This window comes from Rattus norvegicus, chromosome 5, assembly GCF_021556685.1.
Source record: "Rattus norvegicus strain SHRSP/BbbUtx chromosome 5, alternate assembly SHRSP_T2T, whole genome shotgun sequence".
Lineage (NCBI taxonomy): Eukaryota > Metazoa > Chordata > Mammalia > Rodentia > Muridae > Rattus > Rattus norvegicus.
The window spans coordinates 52864258-52888028 of NC_141538.1; the positions used below are offsets into that span (position 1 = coordinate 52864258).

The 23771-nt window shown below is 43.0% G+C and overlaps 1 protein-coding gene across 2 annotated transcripts; it reads right to left on the reverse strand.

The window, feature by feature from the left end:
* Nucleotides 1–15445: 15445 nt before the first annotated feature.
* Pnrc1 (proline-rich nuclear receptor coactivator 1) lies at nt 15446–18536 on the reverse strand. 2 transcript variants are annotated; one of them, XR_015687524.1, is made up of 2 exons: nt 16640–18513; nt 15446–16526 (listed from the first exon to the last, which is right to left on the reverse strand). XR_015687524.1 is itself a non-coding variant. In NM_173322.2 (2 exon segments), coding segments are annotated over 2 exon segments (894 nt in total). In that variant the 5' UTR covers nt 18404–18536; the 3' UTR covers nt 15447–16082.
* Nucleotides 18537–23771: the final 5235 nt, after the last annotated feature.

Consider the following 23771-nt stretch of genomic DNA (forward strand, 5'->3'; position numbering starts at 1 on the left):
AGGGGTTAACTATACTTTTACAGTGTCTTTACAGTTACAGATCATTTTCTCAGGGGATTATTATTTCAGAGGTGCATGACTTTTCCTGGGGAATTTGAACAAACTTCTATTTGCCACAGAAAGGATCCCATGTTGCTTCTATTAATTTCAAATATACAACAGACCAATAATAATATTCTACCCAAGTCTAGCTTGGGGGAGGGACAAGTTGAATTAGGCTTACTTACAGAAGAGCTTACAGGCTGCTATAAGGTACTTGTTGGGAGGAACAAAAGCCTCCCCCAACAAGTATGTCCTGTGTCCCATGTCCTGTCTCATGAGGCTTCCTTCCCTTTCTACAGGGGATGTTAGTGGCCTCTTGGTGGGTTGTGAGGGTCCTATGGATTAACCATGGCTGCTCTGATTTCTACATGCACTGGCCACATCATGCCCAGATAACAGCATTCTATAGCACTTAGGGGAAAAAGTTCATACATTCCTAAACATTTTAAACTATTCGCTTAGGTTTGCCATGGTTTTTCATTATAGCGCTGTTTCCTAAAGGTTCTAGGAGAAAGAACACTGACCCAAACCATCAAGGCCAAGTAAAGCAAGCAATTGATTAAAGCAAGCCTTTTTATTCATGTACATGGGATATCTCCCCCTGAATGTGGGGTTCAAGAGATCATTACTGGGCTTGAGGAAGACAGGACTTTTTAAAGATCAAGGGTAGGAGATTTCCAAGTGGGGGATTGGACAGGCAAATAGGCAGGGTTACAGAAGCAGAACATAAACACATTAAATTATTCATAATAACATCCTGAAACAGACATGGTTGCTAGGTGCTTATAACAAGGTAGTCACAGCGACAGGTAGTGGTTACAAGGTAGTTCTAGATGGTCAAAATAACCTTCTGAAACATAGATACAGTTGCCATTTCCTGGAACAGGCAGCACAGAGCCATTTGTGTTAAGGATACATGTGGGGCACAGCCCAGTCTTTAAGAAACAGAGGTTTAATCATAAACAGAACTAAACCTAGTTTGTCTTTACTCTAAAATGGCTTTTAAACCCAAGATGGAGGCAGAATGGCTCATGGGTAACTAATGCTGGGGAGAATACTGTTCAGTCTGGTGGAAATACAGAATGATAGTGGCTTAAATAACTTTTTAAATTTGTATTATATGTATGGGCGTTTTGCCTGCATGTATGTCTGTGCACCCCTTGCATGCCAGGTGACCACAGAGGTCAGAAGAGGGTGTCAGACCCCTGGAGCTTGAGTTATATGTGGTTGTGAGCCACCGTATGGGTGCTGGGAATTGAATCTGAGTTCCCAAGAAGAGCATTCCATGCTGTTAACCACCGGACCATCTCGCCAGCCTCTTAAATTATTGTTACTATTTCTTGAGAGGTGCGATTTATCAAGACACAGTCCATCATGGTAGGAATTATGGAGGCAGAAGCTTGAAGTTCCTTGTTAACATGGCACTCGAAGTCAGGAAGCAGAAGGAAATGAGTGAATGCCTGTGACCAGCTAGCTTTCTCATGTTTTATAGAGTCTAAGACCTTAGCTCAGGGGCTAGTACCACCCACTACTAGTGTTGGTCTTTCTTTGTCTTAGGTAAGGTTACTACTGCACTGACAAAACACATGGCCAAGGCAACGTTTTGTTTGTTTGAAAGAGCGTCTCTCTGTGTAGTCCTGGCTGTCCTGACGCCTGCTGTGTAGATCATGTTGGCCTCCAAAAGAGATTGGCCTACTTTTGCCTGCCAAGTGCCAGAATTAAAGACATGTGCCACCATGCCTGGCTTAACCAAGGCAACTTTTAAAAGAAAGCATTTAATTGAGAGCTTGCTTACAGTTTCTGAAGGTTGGTCCATAATCATCATGGTGGGGAGCATGGTGGCAGGCAGACAGGCAGGCAACGCGCAGTAGCTGCAAGTTCACATCTCATCTGAAAATTGCAGGCAGAGAGGGGCTGCAAAGACTGGGCCTAGCTTGGGCTTTAGAAACCTCAGAGCTGGGGCTGGGGATTTAGCTCAGTGGTAGAGCGCTTACCTAGGAAGCGCAAGGCCCGGGGTTCGGTCCCCAGCTCCGAAAAAAAGAACCAAAAAAAAAAAAAAAAAAGAAAAGAAAAAGAAAAAAAAAGAAACCTCAGAGCTCATCCTCAGCGACATGCCTACTTCAGCAAGGCCACACCTAATTCTCCCTAACTAGTCTACCAGTTGGGAAACAAACATTCAAATATATGAGCCTTTGAATGATTCTCATTCAGATCATCACATTCCACTCCCTGACCCCCATAGACTCTTGGCCATATCATAATGAAAAATGTATTTAGTCCAACTTCAAAAGTCCCCATAGTCCTTCATAGTCTCAGCACTGTTTAAAAGCTTAAGATCTCTTCTGAGTCCCAAGGCAATCTCTTATGTGTAAGCCCCTGTAAAATCAAAAAGCAGATCACACGTTCCCAACATACACATGGCACATGGTATATATTACCATTTCAAAATGGATGAAAGGGGAAAATAAGGAAATGTTGTACCAAACCAAAACTAAAAACCAGCAGGGCAAGTTCCAAATCTGGCTTGTCTGTGGCCCAATATCTAAAAGCTTATTAGATGTTTCTGTATCTCTCCCATTCCTTTCACATTGCTGAGTACAACACGTCTCTCTCCCTTGGACTGGCTGGCTCTCTGATCCTCCTGTATCCAACTCTTCAACATAACACATACATCAGACGTGAGCTCTTGGCTACTTCTCCAGCACCATGCCCGCCTGCTTGCCACAATGATCCCTGCTATGATAGTCATGGACTCACCCTGTGAAACTGAAGCAAGCCCCCAGTTAAATGCTTTCTTTTAAAAGTTCCTTATCGTGGGTTTTGTAACCCCACCTAAGACAGAAGTTGTTTCCAAGAGTGGCAGCTTACCACGAGGGCTACACTTCCCTGATTCCATGTAGCCCTGGGCCTTTCTTTAAATTTCTTATCTACTTGAACACAGGACTGGGCTCTAACACTACATTTCCTGGTGTCCGTTTTCTCTTCAAACTGTACATTTTGTTTATCTTTTTGCCCTACTTAACCTTTTCACTGTAGATCTGTGTAAGAGTGATCATTAATAACCACATGACATAGTCAATACTAGGCTGTCTTGAAATGTCCACTGCCGATGACATTAGTCCAAACTTTTAGGCAGATGTTTTTGGGCAAGGGCAAAGAGCAGACATACTTGCTGCCAAAAATATCAAAATAATGGTCTCTAATATTCTTCTCTGAAACTTCTTGAAACCTATAGCCTTTCATGTTCCTACTAGGATAGCCCAATAAGCCCTGCTTACAATATTCAACCACTTTTCCAGTCCTGTGTCCCAGGGTCTTCCATATTTCTCCAATATGACCTGTCACAGCAATATCCCACTCCTGGTACCAACTTCTGTCTTAGTTATTGTTAACTATCACTGTGAAAAAAACACCGTGACCAAGGCAAATTTTAAAAGTTAGCATTTAATTGGAGCTTGCTTACCATTTCAGAGGTTAAGTCCAGGACCACGATGGTGAGGAGCATAACAGCAGGCAGGCAGGCAGGCAGGCAAACAGGCAAGCACAGCACTGGAACAGTGGCTGAGAGTACACATCTGGTCTGAAAGTTACAGGCAGAGAAAGCAAGGCTGAGCCTGGCTTGAGCTTTTGAAATCTCAAAGCCTACTCCCAGTGACACACCTCCTCTAACAAGACCACACCTCCTCTAACAAGACCACACCTCCTAATCCTTCCCAAATAGTTCACCAACTGGGAACCAAACATTCAAATATATGAGCCAATGGGCAAAGGAGTATTTTTTTAAATTTTATTGGTTATTTTGTTTATTTACATTTCAGATCTTATCTCCCTTCCCAGTTTCCCCTCCAACCCCCCCCCATTCTACCCCCTCCCCCTGCCTCAGACGAGGGTTCTTCCTCATCTACCCATCCATTCCCACCCCACAACCCTAGCATTCCTCTACGCTGGGGCATCAAGTTCACAGGATGAAGGGCTTCCCCTCCCATTGATGCTAGACAAGGCCATCCTCTGCTACATATGCAGTTGGAGCCATGGGACCCTTCATGTGTATTCCTTGGTTGATGGTTTAGTCCCTGGGAACTCTGGGGAGTCTGGCTGGTTGATATTGTTATTCTTCCTATGGGGTTGAAAACCCCTTCAGCTCCTTCAGTCCTTCCCCTAACTCTTCCATTGGAGTTCCCATGCTCAGATGGTTGGCTGCAAGCATCCTCATCTGTATTGGTAAAGCTCTGACAGAGCCTCTCGGGAAACATCCATATCAGGCTCCTGTCAGCAAGCACTTCTTGGTATCAGCAAGTGTCTGGATTTGGTGGCTGCAGATGGGATGGAACCCCAGGTGGGGCAGTCTCTGGATGGCCTTTCCTTCCATCCCTGCTCCACTCTTTGTCCATGTATTTCCTTTAGACAGAAACAATTCTAGGTTAAAATTTTGTGAAGGGTGGGTGGTTCCATCCCTCAACTGGGGGCTGTGCCTAACCTCTGGATATGGTCTCTATAGGTTCTCTCTCCCCTTTGTTGGGTATTTCAGCTAGTTTCATTCCCATTGGGTCCCGGGAGCCTCTGCTTTTCTGACATCTGGGACTTTCTGGTGGCTACCCCCAGTTCCCCATCTTCCATTGGTACCCACCTCTGTTCAATTTCCTGACCCTCTGTACATCTTGCCTGTCTACTCCCATACCTAATCATGCCCCATTTTTCCTCTCCTCCTCTACTTCCCAAAGATTTTCTCTTTCCCCCTACTGATTAGTACTGTGGCACCCACACTTTGATATGATCGTCTTTCTTCTTGAGTTTCATATGGTCTGTGAGTTGTATCTTGGTATTCCGAGCTTCTTTTTGGCTAATATCCACTTATTAGTGAGTACATACAATGTATTTTCTTGTGACTGGGTTACCTCACTCAGGTTATTCTCTAGTCCCATCCATTTGCCTAAGAATTTCATGAAGTCATTGTTTTTAATGGCTGAGTAGTACTCCATTATGTAGATATACCACATTTTCTGTATCAATTCCTCAGCTGAGGGACATCTAAGTTCTTTTCAGCTTCTGGATATTATAAATAAGGCTGCTATGAACATAGTGGAGCATGTGTCTTTGTTATATGTTGGGGCATCTTTTGGGTATATACACAGGAGAGGTATAGCTGGATCCTCAGGTAATTCAATGTCCAATTTTCCAAGGAACCTCCAGACTGATTTCCAGAATGGTTTTACCAGTCTACAATCCCACCAACAATGGAGGAGTGTTCCTCTTTCTCCACATCCTCACCAGCATCTGCTGTCACCTGAGTTTTTGATCTTAGCCATTCTCACTGATGTGAGGTGAAATCTCAGGATTGTTTTGATTTGCATTTCCCTGATGACTAAGGATTTTAAACATTTTTTAGGTGCTTCTTAGCCATTGCATATTCTTCAGTTGAGAATTCTCTGTTTAGCTCTGTACCCCATTTATTAATAGGGTTGTTTGGTTCTCTGCAGTCTAGTTTCTTGAGTTCTTTGTATGTTTTGGATATTAGCCCTCTATCAGATGTAGGGTTAGTAAAGATCTTTTCCCAATCTGTGGGTTGCCATTTTGTCCTATTGACAGTGTCCTTTGTCTTACAGAAGCTTTGCAGTTTTATGAGATCCCATTTGTCGATTCTTGATCTTAGAGCATAAGCCATTGGTGTTCTGTTCAGGAAAATTTCCCCTATGTCCCAAGTATTTGAGTCTCTTCCCCATTTTCTCTTCAATTAGACTCAGCATATCTGGTGAATATTCAGCATATGTGAAGGTCCTTGATCCACTTAACTTGAGCTTTATACAAGGAGATAAGAATGGATCAATTTGCATTCTTCTACATGCTGACCTCCAGTTGAACCAGCACCATTTGCTGAAAATACTATCTTTTTTCTACTGGATGGTTTTGGCTCCTTTGTCAAAGATGAAGTGACCATAGGTGAGTGGGCTCATTTCTGGGTCTTCAATTCTATTCCATTGATCTACCTGCCTGTTTCTGTATCAATACCATGGAGGGTTATTTGTTTGTTTGTTTGCTTGCTTGCTTGTTTGTTTATTTATTACTACTGCTTTGTAATACAGCTTGAGGTCAGGGATGGTGATTTCTCCAGAAGTTCTTTTATTGTTGAGAATAGTTTTTGATATCCTGGGATTTTGTTATCCCAAATGAATTTGAGAATTACTCTTTCTAACTCTATGGAAAATTGAGTTGGAACTTTGATGGGGATTGCATTGAATTTGTAGATTGCTTTCAGTAAGATGGTCATTTTTACTATATTAATCCTGCCAATCCGTGAGCATGGGAGATCTTGCAATCTTCTGAGGTCTTCTCTGATTTCTTTCTTCAGGGATTTGAAGTTCTTGTCATACAGATCTTTCACTTGCTTCGGATTTTATATTATTTGTGACTATTTTGAAGGGCGTTGCTTCTCTAATTTCTTTCTCAGCCCTTTTATTCTTTGAGTAGAGGAAGGCTACTGATTTGTTAGAGTTAATTTTATATGCAACCAGTTTGCTGAAGTTGTTTATCAGCTCTAAGAACTCTGTGGTAGAATTCTTATGGTCACTTATGTATACTATCATATCTGCAAATAGTGGTACCTTGACTTTCTCCTTTCCAATTTGTATCCCATTGATTTGCTTTTGTTGTCTAATTACTCTGGCTAGGACTTTGAGTACTATATTGAATAGGTAAGGAAAGAGTGGGCAGCCTTGTCCTGATTTTAATGGGATTGCTTTGAGTTTCTCTCCATTTAGTTTGATGTTGGCTATTGGTTTGCTGTATATTGTTTTTATTATATTTAAGTATGAATCTTGAATTCCTGATCGCTCCAATACTTTTAACATGAATGGGTGTTGTATTTGTCAGAGGCTTTTTCAGCATCTGGTAAGATGATGATATGGTTCTTTCCTTTGAGTTTGTTTATATAGTGGATTACATTGATGGATTTCCCTACATTGAACCAACCCTGCATCCTTGGGAGGGAGCCTATTGATCATGGTGGATGATTGTTTTGATGTGTTCTTGGATTTGGTTTGTGAGAATTTTATTGAGTATCTTTGCATCAATATTCATAAGGGGAATTGATCTGTAGCTCTCTTTCTTCATTGGGTTTTTTTATGGTTTAGAGATCAGTGTAACTGTGGCTTCATGAAGAGCAATGGGTAGTGTTCTTTCTGTTACTGTTTTATGGAATAGTTTAAAACATATTGGAATTAGATCTTCTTTGAAGGTCTGGTAGAATTCTGCACTAAAATCATCTGGCCCTGTGCTGTGTTTGGTTGGAAGACTTCTACTTCCTTCCATGGGGCTGTTTAGATAGTTTATTTGATCTTTATTTAACTTTGGCAACTGGTATCTGTCTAGAAAATCATCCATTTCATCCAGGTTTTCCAGTTTTGTTGAGTATAGACTTTTGTTGTAGGGTCTGATTTTTTTTTTAACTTCCTGTTTCTGTTGTTATGTCTCCTTTTCGTTCCTGGTTTTATTACTTTGGATATTATCTCTGTGCCCTCTGGTAAGTCTGGCTAAGGGTTTATCTATCTTGTTAATTTTCTTAAAGAACCAACTCCTAGTTTTGTTGATTCTTTGTGTAAGTGCTCTTTGTTTCTACCTGGTTGGTTTCAGCTGAGTTTGGTTATTTCCTGCCATGTACTCCTCTTGGGTGTATTTGTTTCTTTTTGTTCTAGAGCTTTCAGATGAGCTGCTAAGCTGCTAGTGTATGATCTCTCCAATTTTTCTTTTTTTATGGAAGCATGAGTTTGCCTCTTAACACTGCTTTCCTTGTGTCCTGTTAGTTTGGATATGTTGTGCCTTCATTTTCATTGAATTCTGAAAAGTCTTTTATTTCTTTATTTCTTCCCTGACCAAGTTATCATTGAGTAGATAGTTGTTCAGCTTCCATGCGTATGTGGGCTTCTGTTGTTTTTTTTTTTTTTAAGATTTATTCATTTATTATATATAAGTACACTGTAACTGTCTTCAGATACACCAGAAGAGGGCATCGGATCTCTTTACAGATGGTTGTGAGCCACCATGTTGTTGCTGGGAATTGAACTCAGGACCTCTGGAAGAGTAGTCGGGTGCTCTTAACCGCTGAGTCATCTCTCCAGCTTCTGTTGTTTTTGTTGCTATTGAAGACCAGCCTTAGTCCATGGTGGTCCGATAGAATACATGGCATTAATTTAATGTTCTGGATCTGATGAGGTTTGTTTTATGTCTGAGTATATAGTCAGTTTTTGAAAAGGTACCCTGAGGTGCTGAGAAGAAGGTATATTCTTCTGTTTTAGGGTGAAATGTTCTGTAGATATCTATTAAGTCCATTTGGTTCATAACTTCTTTTAGTTTCACTGTATCTATGTTTAGCTTCTGTTTCCATGATCTTTCCTTTAGTGTTGAAATCTACTATTATTGTGTGAGGTTCAATGTGTGTTTTGAGTTTCTTTCTCAAATGCCTTGCATTTGAGGCACAGATGTTCAGAATTAAGAGTTCCTCTTGGTGGGTTTTTCCCTTGATGAATATGTAGTGTTCTTCTCCATCATTTTTGATACCTTTTATTTGAAAGTCTGTTTTGTTGGATATTAGAATGGCTACTCCAACTTGTTTCTTGGGACCATTTGCTTGGAATTGTTTTCCTTTTACTTTGAGGTAATGTCTGTCTTTATCACTGAGGTGTGTTTCCTGTATGCAGCAAAATGCTGGGTCCTGTTTATGTATCTAGTCTGTTAGCCTTTATCTTTTTATTGGGGAATTGAGTCCATTAATGTTGAGAGATATTAGGGACCAATGACTGTTGGTTCCTGTTATTTTTGTTGTTATAAGTGGAATTATGTTTGTGTGTTTCTCTTCTTTTGAGTTTGTTCTGAAAAGATTAATTTCTTGCTTTTTCTTGGATGTAGTTTCCCTCTTTGTGTTGGACTTTTCCTTCTATTATCCTCTGTAGGGCTGGAAAGATATTAATGGAAAGGTATTGTTTAAGTTTGGCTTTGTCTTGGAATACCTTGTTTTTTCCATGTATGGTAATTGCGAGTTTTGCTGGGTATAGTAGCCTGGGCTGGCATTTTTGTTCTCTTAGGTTCTGTATGACATTTACCCAGGATCTTCTGGCTTTTAGAGTCTCTGTTGAGAAATCTGGTGTAATTCTGATAGGTCTGCCTTTGTAATATTACTGGACTGTTTTCCCTTACTGCTTTTAATATTCTTTCTTTGTTCTGTGCATTTGTTGTTTTAATAATATTATGTGACAAGAGGAATTTCTTTTCTGATCCCATCTGTTTGGTGTTCTGTAGGCTCCTTGTATGTTTATGGGCATTTCTTTCTTTAGGTTAGGGAAGTTTTCTTCTATAATTATGTTGTAGATGTTTACTGGCCCTTGAGTTGGGAATCTTCACTCTCTTCTATATCTATTATTCTCAGGTTCAGTCTTTTCATTGTGTCCTGGATTTCTTGAAGGTTTTGAGATAGGAGCTTTTTGATTTTTTATTTTCCTTGACTGTTGTGTTGATGATTTTTATGGTATCTTCTACCACTGAGATTCTCTCTTCTATCTTCTGTATTCTGTTGGTTATGTTTACATCTGTGACTTCTTTTCTCCTTCCTAGTTTTTCCATCTCCAGGGCTATCTCCCTTTGTGTTTTCCTTAATGTTTGTATTTCCATTTTTTGATCCTGGATGGTTTTGTTCAATTCCTTCACCTGTTTGATTGTGTTCTCCTGTATTTCTTTAAGGGATTTGTGTGTTTCCTCTTCAAGGGCTATTTCTTGTTTACTAATGTTCTCCTGTTTTTCTTTAAGGGAGGTTTGTTTTTTTTTGTTGTTGTTGTTTTGTTTTTGTTTTTATTTTATGTTCTTCTTAAAGTCCTCTATCATCTTTATGAAATGAGAATTTAGGTCTGAATCTTGCTTTATAGGTGTGTTGGGTTATCCAGACCTGGGTTCTGATGTTGCCAAGTCACATTGGTTTCTGGTGCTTTTGTTCTTACACTTGCCTCTTGACATCTGGTTATCTCTGGAGTTAACTGGCCTCCCTGTCTCTGACTGCAGCCTGTCCTTCCTGTGAGCCTGTGATCCTGTGATCCTGGATGTGTCAGAATACCTAGCAAGCGGAGCTACACCTGGAATGTGGGCTGTTTGGGTTTGGATCCAGAGCTGAGGCTCCGTTCCCAGCACAGATGGAAACTGGAAGGTGCATAAGTCTCTCGCTGGGTCACAAGGGGTTATTCTTATCCAAATCACTACGCTCTCCTCACCTCAACCTAATGAACATAATTCTGGACTGGCATGTAACCAGCTAAACAATCACTAATAGGTATGCTTAGAGGATTGTCTCCTAAGAGATTCTTTCAATTATATTTTTGACCATTACTGTGTGCTTGGAACTGCTCTCTTCAAGTTTTAAGTTATTCATTCATATATTTAACCATATCTACATGATAAAATAATATGATTCCAAATAAAGAGGCTAAGATGAAAAAAGTTACAGGGCACACAGTCACAACTAGAGAGCTGAAGGAAGGTTTGCCTAGAATTCTTTCCCTGAGCACTGTGCTATGTCTTTTGCAAAAGCAGCTTTTGTGAGTTCCAGGCCAGGCAGAGCTATACAATAAAACTCTTATCTCAAAATGAGACAAAATAACAACCAAAAAATAACCTTAAAACTAAGACAATGTCTAGAGGAAACCAAAGGACTGAATTGGGGAGAAAATGCGTTGGGGGTCTGGATGGGGGGCAATAGGATGGTTCAATGGGTAAAGTACTTGGTGTGCAAGCCTGGTGACCTGAATTCAGTACCTGGGACCCATATAAAGAGAATTGTCTCCAAATATGTGTCCTCTGACCTCCAGAAGCACATTGTGGTGTACATGTACACAACTAAATAATTTTAAGTGCCTTTGGGCCATCAAAAGTTGGTGGTGTATCATGGAAAGTTGCCTCCTAGAATATCTTTATTCTTCGTTATAGGTTGTATCTTGGGGTCAGACATGGTGGCTATCATAGTTAGAGCTCTCTTGCTGTGAAGAGATATCATGACCACAGCAACTCTTACAAGGGAAAGCATTTACTTGGGGCTTGCTTACAGTTTCAGAGGTTCAGTCCATGATCATCTAGACAGGAAGGATTATTATCCTGATGAAGAGAATGGAAGTCTGCAGGCAGACATGGTGCTGAATACGTAGTTGAGAGTTCTACATCTGATTCCATAGGCAGCAGGAAGAGACACTGGGACTGGCTTGGCCTTTTGAAACCCCAAAGCCCACCCCAGTGACATACTTCCTCAAAGAACACCCCACTTCCCAAACAAGGCCACACCTCCTAATCCTTCTCAGCTAGTGCCACCCCTTGATAACCAAGCATTCAGGCATATGGTGCTCCGGGAGTTATTCTTATTCTGAGCATCACAGTGGCTCATGCCAATAATCCAAGCATTTGAGAGGCAAAGGCAGGAAAATCAATAGTTCAAGGTTATCTTCAGCTACCTCCAGAATTTTAGGCTCTTCTGGGCAATGTGAAACTCAAAATCAAAAACAAAAGTAAAATACACAGAGGCTTAAGGATATTGGTTTGAATGCACAGTGGCTCTAAGCTATAGAAGGTAAAGGAAGGGCAACTCTCCTTGAGACTGGTGTCTTCTATCATTTAAAAGCAGCGTAATATTTAAAGGCTAAGATTTATTTGTTCACCTTTGTATAAAACCAGTGTGAGCCCTTGTTTTGTAACAAGAAAATCCTATCAGTAACTTGCCCAAGGTTTGGGAGAGGGGGAGTGTTTTAGTTTGTTTTGGGTAGTACTAAATAAACCTAGGGCCTTGTATAAGTTAGGAAACAATTGTACCACTGTCAGGGTTTGAATATGGTTGGCCAAGGGAGTGACACTCTTTAGAGGTGTGGCCTTGTTAGAGTAGGTGTATCACTGTAGGTGTGAGTTTTAAGATCCTGTCCTAAGCCTGGAAGTCAATACTCTACTAGCAGCCTTCAGATGAAGATGTAGGACTCTCAGCTCTACCATGCCTGCCTGGATGCTGCCATGCTCCCACCTTGATGATAATGGACTGAACCTCTGAACCTGTGAGCCAGCCCCAATTAAATGCTGTCCTTATAAGAGTTGCATTGGTCATGGTGACTATTCATAGCAGTAAAACCTTAACTAAGACAAGCACTGAGCATATTTTTTGTTTGTTTGTTTTAGCAGGGGCTATTGCTAATTCTAAGTCAGTTATGTCATCTAGGAAGGCCCTGATCTCCTGCCTCATCCTCCAGAGTACAAAGGATTACAGAAGTAAGCAGTTACATCCAACCTTGACAGGATCAAAACCAAAGCCCTCTATGATTTCATGTTTACAAGCAAATGCCAAAATATCTTCTTGCTCACATGGGTGTGGCCCATGCCTATAATATACACTTGGGGTGCATAGCAAGACTGTATTGCAAGAATTAAAACAAAACAAAACCCAAAACCAAAACAAATGCAGCAACAGTGAAAAATACCACCATTACCACCCCCCCCCATCTATTGTTTGAATACCTCAAGCCCCTCACACAGGCTTGGGGTTGAGGGGGGCGCATGTGCAAGGATTAAACTCAGGCCTTGCACATGCTAAGGAAGGTACTCTACAGTATATTGAGATAGGTTGGAGATAACCAAGAATCACCAAAATGTTTATGAAAGGGAAAAACTGAGCATTGTGGCACAGCCAGCAGTCCTAGTACCTGAAAGGCAGGGGCAGGAGAATCATGAGTTTGAGGTCAGTGTGGGCTATAGGAGTCCCCGTCTATAAAGAAATAAATGAACAAGTAAGAAAAAAAAAAACCTGTAAAACACAAGTCTTATTACTTAAAAAAAAAAAATCTGAAAACCAAAATGCAAGAGGAAGTTTTGTTACTTATAAAAACAAAAAGTAAAACAGAAAATAACCAGGCATGGTGCATGTCTGTAATCCAGAAATCAGGAAGTAGAAGTAGGAGGCCCACCAGTTCCAAGCCAGCGTGGACAATGAGAACCTGCTAATCAGCAGCAACATACACACAGACACACACATACATATGCATACACATGCATACACACATGCATACACACATATACACATGCATACACACATATACACATGCAAACACACATACACATGCATACACATATACACATGCATACACACATATACACACATGCACACACACATACATATGCATACACACATACATGCATACATACACATACACAAGACATGCATACACACATACATATGCATACACACATACATACACATACACACACATGCATACACACATGCACACATGCAAACACATACACATGCATACACACATTATACACATGCAAGCACACATATACACATGCATACACACATACACACACATGCATACACAAACACACACACATGCATACACACACATACACACATATGCATACACATACTCAGACACACCCAGGGGCTGGAGAGGTGGTGTGGTGGTTAGGGATGCTTCTCCAGAGGAACAGACTCAATTCCTAGCATCGACCTGGCAGCTCACAGACATCTGTAACTCCAGGGTGATCTGACTCCCTTTTCTGGCCTCTGAGGGCAACAGGCTTGCACATGGTGCACAGACATTAGATATAGGCAAAACCCATACATGAAAACTAAGATTTTTTAAAAACTTAAGGAAACTATTTTTGACTTGCTACCTTTCCTCCCCAAACACAAGACTGCCAAGAACCCATCTATAATTCATTTTTGACAGTCAGGCTAGCAAAGTCCAGTCTTGGGGAATTCTCTGTAACTCAAGTACCTGTGTATACACAAGCAGCTCTGGAGGGCTGCCTGTAGCATTTGCAGGTACATTTTCAGTCAGGATGAGAGTATGGCTGAGAAGCCCATTTTAAATAGAAAATATATGTTGAAAATTCATAGTGTGTATGTGAGGGAAGGGTTTAAGGCAGGTCTGGATAAGGAGCCCATTTGGCCTCAAACCGTGGAGATGAAAACACATAGCACTATGTCTGGCAAAGAAGTCAGTGGTTTTGAATTTTTGTTTTTCAGTGTGGGAAATTGAAACTAGGGCCTCGTGTTTGCGAGGTAGGCAAGAACTCTTAGCACTGATCTGTATTCCCAGCCTCCGTGATCTATTTAATACACCCAGCCTATCCTGGACATGGCTGTCATCCCAACACTGGGGAGGCAGGAGGACCACAAACTCATGGCTGTCTGCTGTTGGTAGAAAGACCTGTCTCAACCTGAAAAATCAAAATGGGGGTTGGTATAGAGCTCAATAGTAGCACGCCCGCTTTCATGCCCAAAGCCCAGAGCTCACTGTCCAGGGCTCACACACAAGCACAAAAGGACTGTGTTTTGGAGCTGGGTGTGGTGATGCATGCCCAGAATCCCAACGTTTAGGAGGCTGAGGCAGGGGTCACCCCGAACTCCTGGGCTACAGTAACGTGGGAGACTGTGGCTTAAAACTAAACAAAAATAATTTTTGTGTGTGAGGGCTGCGTGCAGAAGACATTAATGATGATATGTGACAAAGTGGACAGCCAAAGCCCCTCTATGCCATCCGGAGGTCGTTGACAGAACTTGGGGGAGATTCTGTTTGAGGAGGTTGAGGTGGAGCAGCCACCGGAGGTTATCTGAGGGGATCTCAATTGACAGGCTACCCAGATCAGAGCGGCCTGTGGCCATCTGTGAGAGATTATGGGCACTGTACTCACATGCACATAATGGAAGTCAAGCAGTGACACTTCACACAAAAGGAGATCCTAAATCAGGTGTGAGAGTTTGCCTGTGACCCCAGTTCCTCAGGCAAACAGATTACAAAAGTGCCAGCCCTGCTTGGAGCAGGAAACAAGATCAAGATCAGAAATAATTATCTCCAAATGGCAATGAAGACGAGGAATTACGTACTCTAGAGCTTGTCTGTTGGCACGGTGCTTGCTTGCCGAGCATGCCGAGCCCTGTTTATCCCCAGCACCACTTAAACCAGGGGTGGTGGTGTATGCCAGCAACCCCAGCACTGGAGGCAGAACCAGAAGTTCTAGGTTATCTCAACTCCACAGCTGAGCTAACTCGAGATCCTGTCTTAATTTTTTGTAATAACCAGCTTCACCTGTGTTCACATTCATTTCTAAGATGGGAAATTCTTTCTCTTAGAGGTAGGTTAAATTATTAACCTTAATAATTATTAAGCATGGAGTTGGGGATTTAGCTCAGTGGTAGAGCGCTTGCCTAGCAAGCGCAAGGCCCTGGGTTCGGTCCCCAGCTCTGAAAAAAAGAAAAGAAAAAAAAAATAATTAAGCACATCTAAACTTCATAGCATAATTGCTATTTTAGCACAAAGACGATAAATGTTCCAAGTCCAACCACAGAGTCACCTGCTTACACATTCATTCAGTCACACACAAAAAGCCAAGACCACCATAAAGGGGGGGGAGGCCAAATTATTATTATTGATTTAAAATTTGATTACAACCAATTTTGTTGGTATTTAAAATTAGAGGTGTTTTAAATCTTTTCAATAATGGCAATATACTGATATCCAGAAGTCAAGTTTGGTAAAAATAGGAAGCTTTCTAGTAATTACAGATTAAAAGTCAAGTCAATTTAGAGAAACACAAACTCCATGTTTACAGTGATTGTGCCAGACTTAAGCTTCAGTAGTACATTAGGTAAACTGTTCACATTTAGATCTTCACTTTTGAGATTTGACAGCTGTTCTTAAAAAAATGTCAGTACCTGTGCAAATAAACAGTCTTCCACGTGCCTTAGCACCCACTTAAAATATCTCCACTGTATATATACAAAACACCCACCACATCCGCAGGGAAAATACATACTTTCATAACAAAACTATAATGTACCTCTCAAGTATGAACAATATACACATAATACATGGTATACAGTATTTACAAAATACAAAATATAATACAAGCTGCTTGTGTGACATAAGCTCATTGTGTCGGATGCTGCGATACGGCAAATTTCCACTGCCGTATCCACTTCCTTCAGTCCGAGGATGCGGGGGAATCTGTGTCTAATACACACTGCAGACTGGAGCCTAGGTCTGCACTTTGAGGAGCGTTTTCAAGTGCACTGCCATCAGCTCCCGGCTCTGGCTGGGATTCTCAGTGGTACTTCCCATCCAGTGACTCGGAGGCTTTGGGAGGACACTAGGGGACGGTGGGTCGCTGAACTTGGCTCCGGCGTAATTTTCCTTTTGGCTCCCTTCTGTTAGAAATGCTGATTTCTTCAAATGGTTATTCTTAATGTTCTCAGTATTTTTCAGAGGCTTTTTTTCCTGCTTCTGCATTCTATCAGAGGAAGCGGAATCTTGCCAAAAGTCATTTTCATTCCTTTTTGCAGAGGTGATCTTGGTTAGTGGCAAGTTAAATTTGCTTTTCTGTCTGCTTATCTTTGGTTGTTCACACAAGTGTATACCATGCACAAGCTGGCTATGGGGAGGGGAAATTTTCTCCGATTTTCCCATCTTTGATTTTAAAACCTACAAAGAACACAAAAGTGAACAGTTTAAGATAAAAATTATCTTTAGATCTATTTTGCCAAGTTGTTCTTAAGTTCCTCTAGAATTGAATCCAGTTTTAACTAAATACTTACGTGCAGGCTGTGCTTGCTACTGGATGTCCAAATGGCATGCCTCTTAGTTGCTATTGAAATTGATGCTCTTAATTACAGCATACACTAAACTTATATACAGTAAGAAATCGCTTTAAAAACTCTAACCAACCCCATGTTTTCTAACTGTAAACAACGGAAAGGAGCAAGTGTCCTCTATAGGTTAGAAAAAAACGTTTTCGACTGCCTTTGAGATTCAACAACCTCATGGACAATCTTCTAAACTCAACCAAAAGGCCTGTAAAGGCAGACGCAGAAAGGTAAATTCTAGGCCAGCCTGGGCTACTTGGTTAATCTTATAAACTCAGCCCCACTCCTAACAAACAGACCAAAAACTTTTGCACCCTAGTAACTTTCCTAGCCAAAAGTATAATCTACAGAATTTGCACCAGATGGAAACTCTACCCTTAGATCACTTCCCCTAACGCTTGCACAAAAACTGAAGGCAAGTACAAGGTCACACAAATCCACACCCTAACGGTAGCCTTTAAAAAACAATGTTCTCCGATGCACAGTGAGTTCCAAGGTAATGCAAACGCCTGTCTGAAAAACTAAAAAAACCACCTCAGGATCTAAATTTTTATTCCTCTCCATTGGCATACCTTGATCAAGTACAATTTCAGTACAATGGCTGCTTTTTGTGTCATTATCAACAAAGAATCCCTCAAATTGTATGTTACGATGTTTTGTTTTGTTTTGTTTTTGGTAAGAAAACTCTCAAACCTTTAAGCCCCGACAAAATTTTATCCCTATCAGTTAACTGCAATGTCCATTTTATAACTTCTAAAACTCAATTCTGGGCACTGCTTAGAAGCCCCTCCAGCGAGGAAAGCTCGTGCCGGCCTGCACCGCTCACAGCACAAGGACTGTGAAACACTAGTGTCGGGCATCAGACTGAGACTCTTGCCAACTTCCAAATCCCGGGTCAGACTCAGTGGGTCAGGCCGTGAGTGGGTCGGGTCGGGTGCCCTACTGGGCAAGGCGCCTGCGCCTCCGCCCCCACCCAGCACCGCCTTCATGAGAGCCCCAGAGCGCCGCACGTAGCGGGCTGACGTCAGCCCTCCGCAGGTCTCAGAGCCCCGAACGCCGAAACCCCCTGGATCGCCGCCAACCTTCTAAATGCAGGCTGTTGCTGGGCCACAGCCGCTGCTCCCATTGGCTGGCTCCGGAGCCAGAGGGCGGAGCCAGCGCAGCAGTCCAGCCCCTCCCCCTCCCTGCTTCCGCCCCACGACTCCAGCGAGCGTCACGGAAACTTCCCTCCCGAGTAAACAGCCGCCCCGCCCCCACCGGCCCTACCTCCTTCGCGAGTGGGGGCTGTCTGTATAGCAGGGCAGTGGCCCCTGGACCCCGCTCCTCCTGCGCTGCGATCGGCCCCGGCACCGGGCTGCGGCCACCCTCCAGGCTCGGCCGGTGCTGCTGAAACTGGTGGAAGCGGCTTGGGAGCTGCCCGGCCGGGCTGGCCCGCACCTTTTTCTTCCGCCGCTTCTTGGGCGCTGCCCGTGGGGCAGCGGCCGGGACCAAGCTGCAGCTGGACGGTGCAGCGGTGCGAGGCGCGGGCGCCAGGCACGGCCCGTCCCCTCCGAGGAAGTGCGGCAGGAAGAGGGTGGGTGGCAGAGCGCGCGGGTCCGGAAGGCGCGGCAAGGGCGGCGGGGCCGGGCTCACCATCGGGAGGGCCCCGAGGAACCCAAGCGGCGCTAGGCGGCCGCCCAGAGCGAGATCTCGCTGTGGAACGGAGACGACAGTCATGGCGCGGGGCTCGGCAGACGACGGGGAGCAGGCGTCACGGGGCGGCGGCGGAGGCTGCTGCTGGAAGGTTCGGGGCAAGGACCATGACTCGGGCGAGGCGGCGCAGCAACAAATAGCGCTGGCCACCGCGGCTAGTGTTGTTACCCGAGGCCCCGCCCCGCACCCGTCCACCTCTCTGTGGCGGTCCAATCCGAATGCGCCTGCCAGGCCACTCCCTCGATCCCGCCTCCGCGCCCGGAGGCAAGACACAAACAAGCAGCCTGCTGCAGCCCCTCACAAAGAACGCACGTTGCGCAGGCGCGTCCAACGGGCTCTTCGAGAGAGTGTCCCGTGAACAATGAAGTTCGACTTTGGCCTCACCTCCCTTGCATCAATCCTTTGGGGTGGCCTCGGGGTGGGGCGAGTGAGGAGGGAGGAGAGAGGCGGTGGAGGAACTAGGAAGCTGCTGACCTCAAGAAAGGATTGCTTTGTAGTTTTTCAGTTTCAGCTCAACATATTATTTAAGAGATTTCGGAGAAAACTAAGGATTTATTTCATAGCGCTGGTGAAGATCTGCCTCCATTTAACCTACATTGAAGTGTGGCTATGTGATTTCTCGTTCAGTTTTCTGATGCTGCCAGTTAACCCTGGTGGTGAAAATTAAAAAAGGTTTATTGATGGATTCCTCAGTTTACCAAAAGTGCTCTATAATCCCGAAAATGGGCCTTAAAATTCTTACTGCTTTTATAGTTAAAGATCTGGGAGGCCCTTAAGATCTCACATTGCCCCTGATACTTGATGCTACTGCAAGCCAATTGGCCTTTGTACTTAGAAAACCAGCTCTGCTACAGTTTGCTAGCTAACTGGGTTAACAGAACTCTCTCCTCACAGTTTAATACAGAAAAGAACTAAATAAGTTACCAAATAAGTATGACCTCAGAACTAATTCTGTAATTCATCTTGTTTGAAACATAGTTCTTTAATGATTAGGGTTTTATTTCATTTCTTTCTTTCTTTTTTTTTTTTCCCTTGGAGATGGTGTTTCTCTTTGTGTAGCCCAGGCTGTCCTCTCTTTACTCAATCTGTAGACTGGGCTGGCCTTGAACACAGAGATCCACCTGCCTCTGCCTCCCTAGTGCTGGGATTAAATGCTCATGCCGCCACTGTCCAGGAATTTCTTTTTTTAACATTTTACAGTAATCAAGGCATTCAGAAACTAAAGAATCACACACAAATCATTAGAAAATTAGCAGAAGAATCTGAACTCCAGTCTAGGTATGGCAAGATCAAGACTTGTAACACTAGCTCCTGGAGAGGCTGAGTTGGAGTACGGGAAGCTTAATGAGACTCTGTCTGAAAATAATAAAAAGAGCGGGGCATCTAGATGGATCAGGGAGTAATTAAAGTACTTGCAACATAAACCTGGCAGTCTGAGTCCCATCCCTATAAGTCACCTAAAAGAGAACCAAAACCACAAGTTACCCTCTGATGAGAATAGAAGATGGGGATGAGCTAGGAGGTTTAGAGACTGGGAATGGGGTTCCTTTGTCTTTGACCAGCAGTAGGGAATGTCTTTGTTCTCAGACTAGAGATCCTAGAAGGGAGCTCTGACTTCTTATTTCTTCCTAAAAAGCCACTCCCAGCCCATACAGTAATTTTTTTTAAAGATGTATTTATTTTATGTATATAAGTACACTGTAGCTGTCTTCAGACATCGGATCCCATTACAGATGGGTGTGAGCCACCATGTGGTTGCTGGGAATTGAACTCATGACCTCTGGAAGAGCAGTCGGGTGCTCTTAACCGCTGAGCCATCTCTCCAGCCCCCCCCCCCCGCGCCCCATACAGTAATTCTTAATGGTAAACATTTAAAATCAAGTCTCTAGCTTTGAGAAAAGTAGGGAGTATTCAACCTTTCAGGTAAATGATTTTGGGGTTACCTCTTCTGAAATGGGAGTTTTGCAGTTCCCTTGATCTGGGCTCTGTTGAGAGAAAGTCATCTCCTGGTCAAAAGAATGGAATCTACCTCTTGCCACAGGTAGAGAACCGACCTTCTGGTAACTTCCTTTTCATCTCCTTTACTCTCAGATCCTGGGTATGAGCATGGTTCCCTGGGCACTCTGGGATTGTTCACTCTCCCCTGAAGCTGTCTAATGCCTTTCAACCCCCTCGTAGCATGTGACACCCCAAAGCTTCTAGTAACAATTTAAGTAAACATTTTTTTAAATTTTATTTTATGCAGAGTCTTGCTATACAGCCCTCCCTGGCCTAGAATTCACTATGTAAGCCAGACTAGCCTTGAACTCATGGAGATCTTCCTGCCTTGGCCTCCCTACTGCTCTGGTTAAAAGTGTGAGCCATCATTCTGGAAAGGCTCTGGCCTCAGTGCTAAGATATGCACTTCCTTCCTTAAAAACACAGATTTGGCCCAGCGTGGTGGCACATGACTTTAATCCCAGTACTCAGGAGACAGGAAGGTGCATCTCTGTGAGTCCAAGACCAACCTGATCAACAGTGAGTTCAGAGCTATACAGTGTCTTGAAAAACAAACCAAAACAACAAAAAAATAAAAAAGCACAGCTTTTTTGATGATTATCACCTATATTGTCTGCCATACTGTGTTACTGGTTTTGTTTTATTTTCAGTTCTTTGAGGGACTAGCTAGCTTGAAACTCAATATATAGCCAAGTGTAGTGGCTATTCCTGGTTGTCAACTTGACTACAGCTGGAATGAACTACAATCCAGAATTGGAAGGCTCACCTTTGATCCTGATCTTGAGGGTGGGAGACCCAAATCTCTAGTCCCAGGAGTTTAAGGCAAGGAGATCTCTGAGTTCAAGTCACCTGGGACAGAGTAAGTCCCAGACTCAGGCAGGGTGGTACACATCTTTAATCTGGGACACTCCTTCTGCTGGAGATTTACCTGAGGACATTGGAAGAAGGAAGAGTCTCTTTTTTGCCTGCCTGCCCACCTCGTGGGACTGAGCCACCACTAGATCCTGGACTTCCATTCACAGCTGCTGCTGATCGTTATTGGGGAGTTGGACTACAGACTGTAAGTCATCAACCAATTCTCTTACTATATAGGGACTACCCATAAGTTGTGTGACTCTAGAGAACCCTGACTAAGACACCTAGTATGACCTTGAACTCTTGATCTTACTGCCCCCACCTCCCAAATGCTGGCATTAGGGGTCTGAGCCATCATCCCTGGCTGGCAGTTAATTGACAGTTTTAGAAACCACAGCCTTATTCCTCTCTTAGCCTTACAGGCCTCTTCCCAATAATTCTTAAACTAGGTAGTAGCAAACAGTGCCTAAAACATTTTATGACTGATAGCAAAGTTGATCATGCTGACTGTACATTTCCTCATGATTAATTGCTGGGCTTTATCATTTCTGTGGACTTTACTGATTTTTTTATGTTTGTAAGAGTTCATGGTAGGTGATCATGTCCATTGGATGAGTGGGAATCACAGATCCAAAACTGGAAAAGCTCTTACAAAGCCATTCATTCACATCTTTAATAGTCAGGTGTGGCACATGGCACGAGTTCTAGTCCTTTGGAGGCAAAGACAGGAGATGTGCTAAATGTTCAAACCAAGCCAATCTGCACATAGAGTTCCAAGTCAGACAGTGCAAGAATGACACTATTTCTAAAAAGCAGAAATAAGAATCAGCAAGCAAGGGGTTGGGGATTTAGCTCAGTGGTAGAGCACTTGCCTAGTAAGCACAAGGCTCTGGGTTTGGTTCCCAGCTCCAAAAAAAAAGAAAAAAAAAAAAAAAAAGAATCAGCAAGCAAGTCTTCCAATCTGTGGATTGAATTCGATTCAGCAACCTGTGAGGAGAGGAGCCTCGCCACAGCTGGTGAAGAGCCAGCAGAAACTATAGGTGAGATCCCTCACAGGGATCCACCATTTTTGGATTGTAGTTCCTTCCAGATGTAGTCAGGCTGACAGCTAAGAATAGCCAAGGAAGAAGCTTTGGCTCTTTGCCTGCTTGCTCTCCCCTTGCTAGCAAGGTCATCCCTTCACTGTGTATACACATCCCTTTGTATACTGAGGACCAACTGAGACATCTAGCCTTGTGGACTGAACAGCTACTGATACTTGAACTTTTCTGTCAGGAGTTTATAGTCAGCTTGAACTAGACAGCAAGTTTACAGCCAGCTTGTACTATCAGAGACCCTGTTTCAAACATAGGAGACTATGGCTGAGGATTTAAGTCAGCAGTGTTCAACCTATGGGTAGTTGGCAGGGGTGTGGGGGGTGTGCGCACCAAACGACTCTTTCACAGAGGTCACCTAAGATCATTGGAAAACACAGATATTTACATTCAATTTATAACAGTAACAAAATTACAGCTATGAAGTAGCAACAAAAATAATTTTATGGCTGGGGTCACCGCAACATGAGGTACTGTCTTAAAGGACTGCAACATTAGGGAGGTTGAGAACCACTGACTTAAGTAGTAAAGTGATTGCCTGGACTCTGTCTCTACTGTCACAGAAAAATTAAAATAAAGCAGGTTAACTAAGGGTTGAGGATTAAAACACATCCAGCTAGTCGTGTTTATTTTCCTGGTCTTAGAATATTCAGCTCAATCGTTTCTCCTGATTAGCTAAAACCTGTGAGAAAAGTAGCTCAGAAAACAAAACCAGGGCCAGTGAGATGGCTTGGTGGTTGAAGGTGCCTGCAGCCTGATGCTGTAACCCTAACAACTTGAGTTCGATCCCTGTCATAGCATGTGAAGTTAAAGGAGACAACCGATGCCACAAAGTTGCTCTCTGACCTACACAGTTGCAGCATGGCACGAAGACCCCTCCCCCACAATAGCAATAAATACAAATAAACTAATAGGTTCATATATTTTCTGTTATATCAGTTAAAAAAAAAAAAAACAAACCACAAGAGCCGGGTATTGTGGGACATGCCTGTAATCCTATCCACTTGGGAGACAAAAGCAGGAGAATCACGAGTTCTACGTCATCCCTGGCTACATGATGAGTTCAGTACCAGCCTGGATTCTATGAGACCCTGTCTCACACAACAACATAAATCCAAGTGAGCACAGAGAGACCAACAAGGTGGCATGCAGAGCTAAAGGCCAAATGACATCTCTTTCAAGAGACTCTGAAGGAGCTGCTCATGTTGGCGTTCTGCCAAGTCATGTTTTGATATTGGTGGTGACTCATTGCTATAAATGCAGTATCTAAAATGACGTAATTATCACTTTGAGTTTCAGGAGCGAACCACTAGAGTTTAGCTTTACTAGTAAGTTAGCATGTTTCAGTTATTCTTAACACGTATAGGTGTACAACGTGATTCATTTAAATGCTTATGCTAATATTTTCTTCTTTGATTACGAGATCTCACTAGTATCAGATCTGT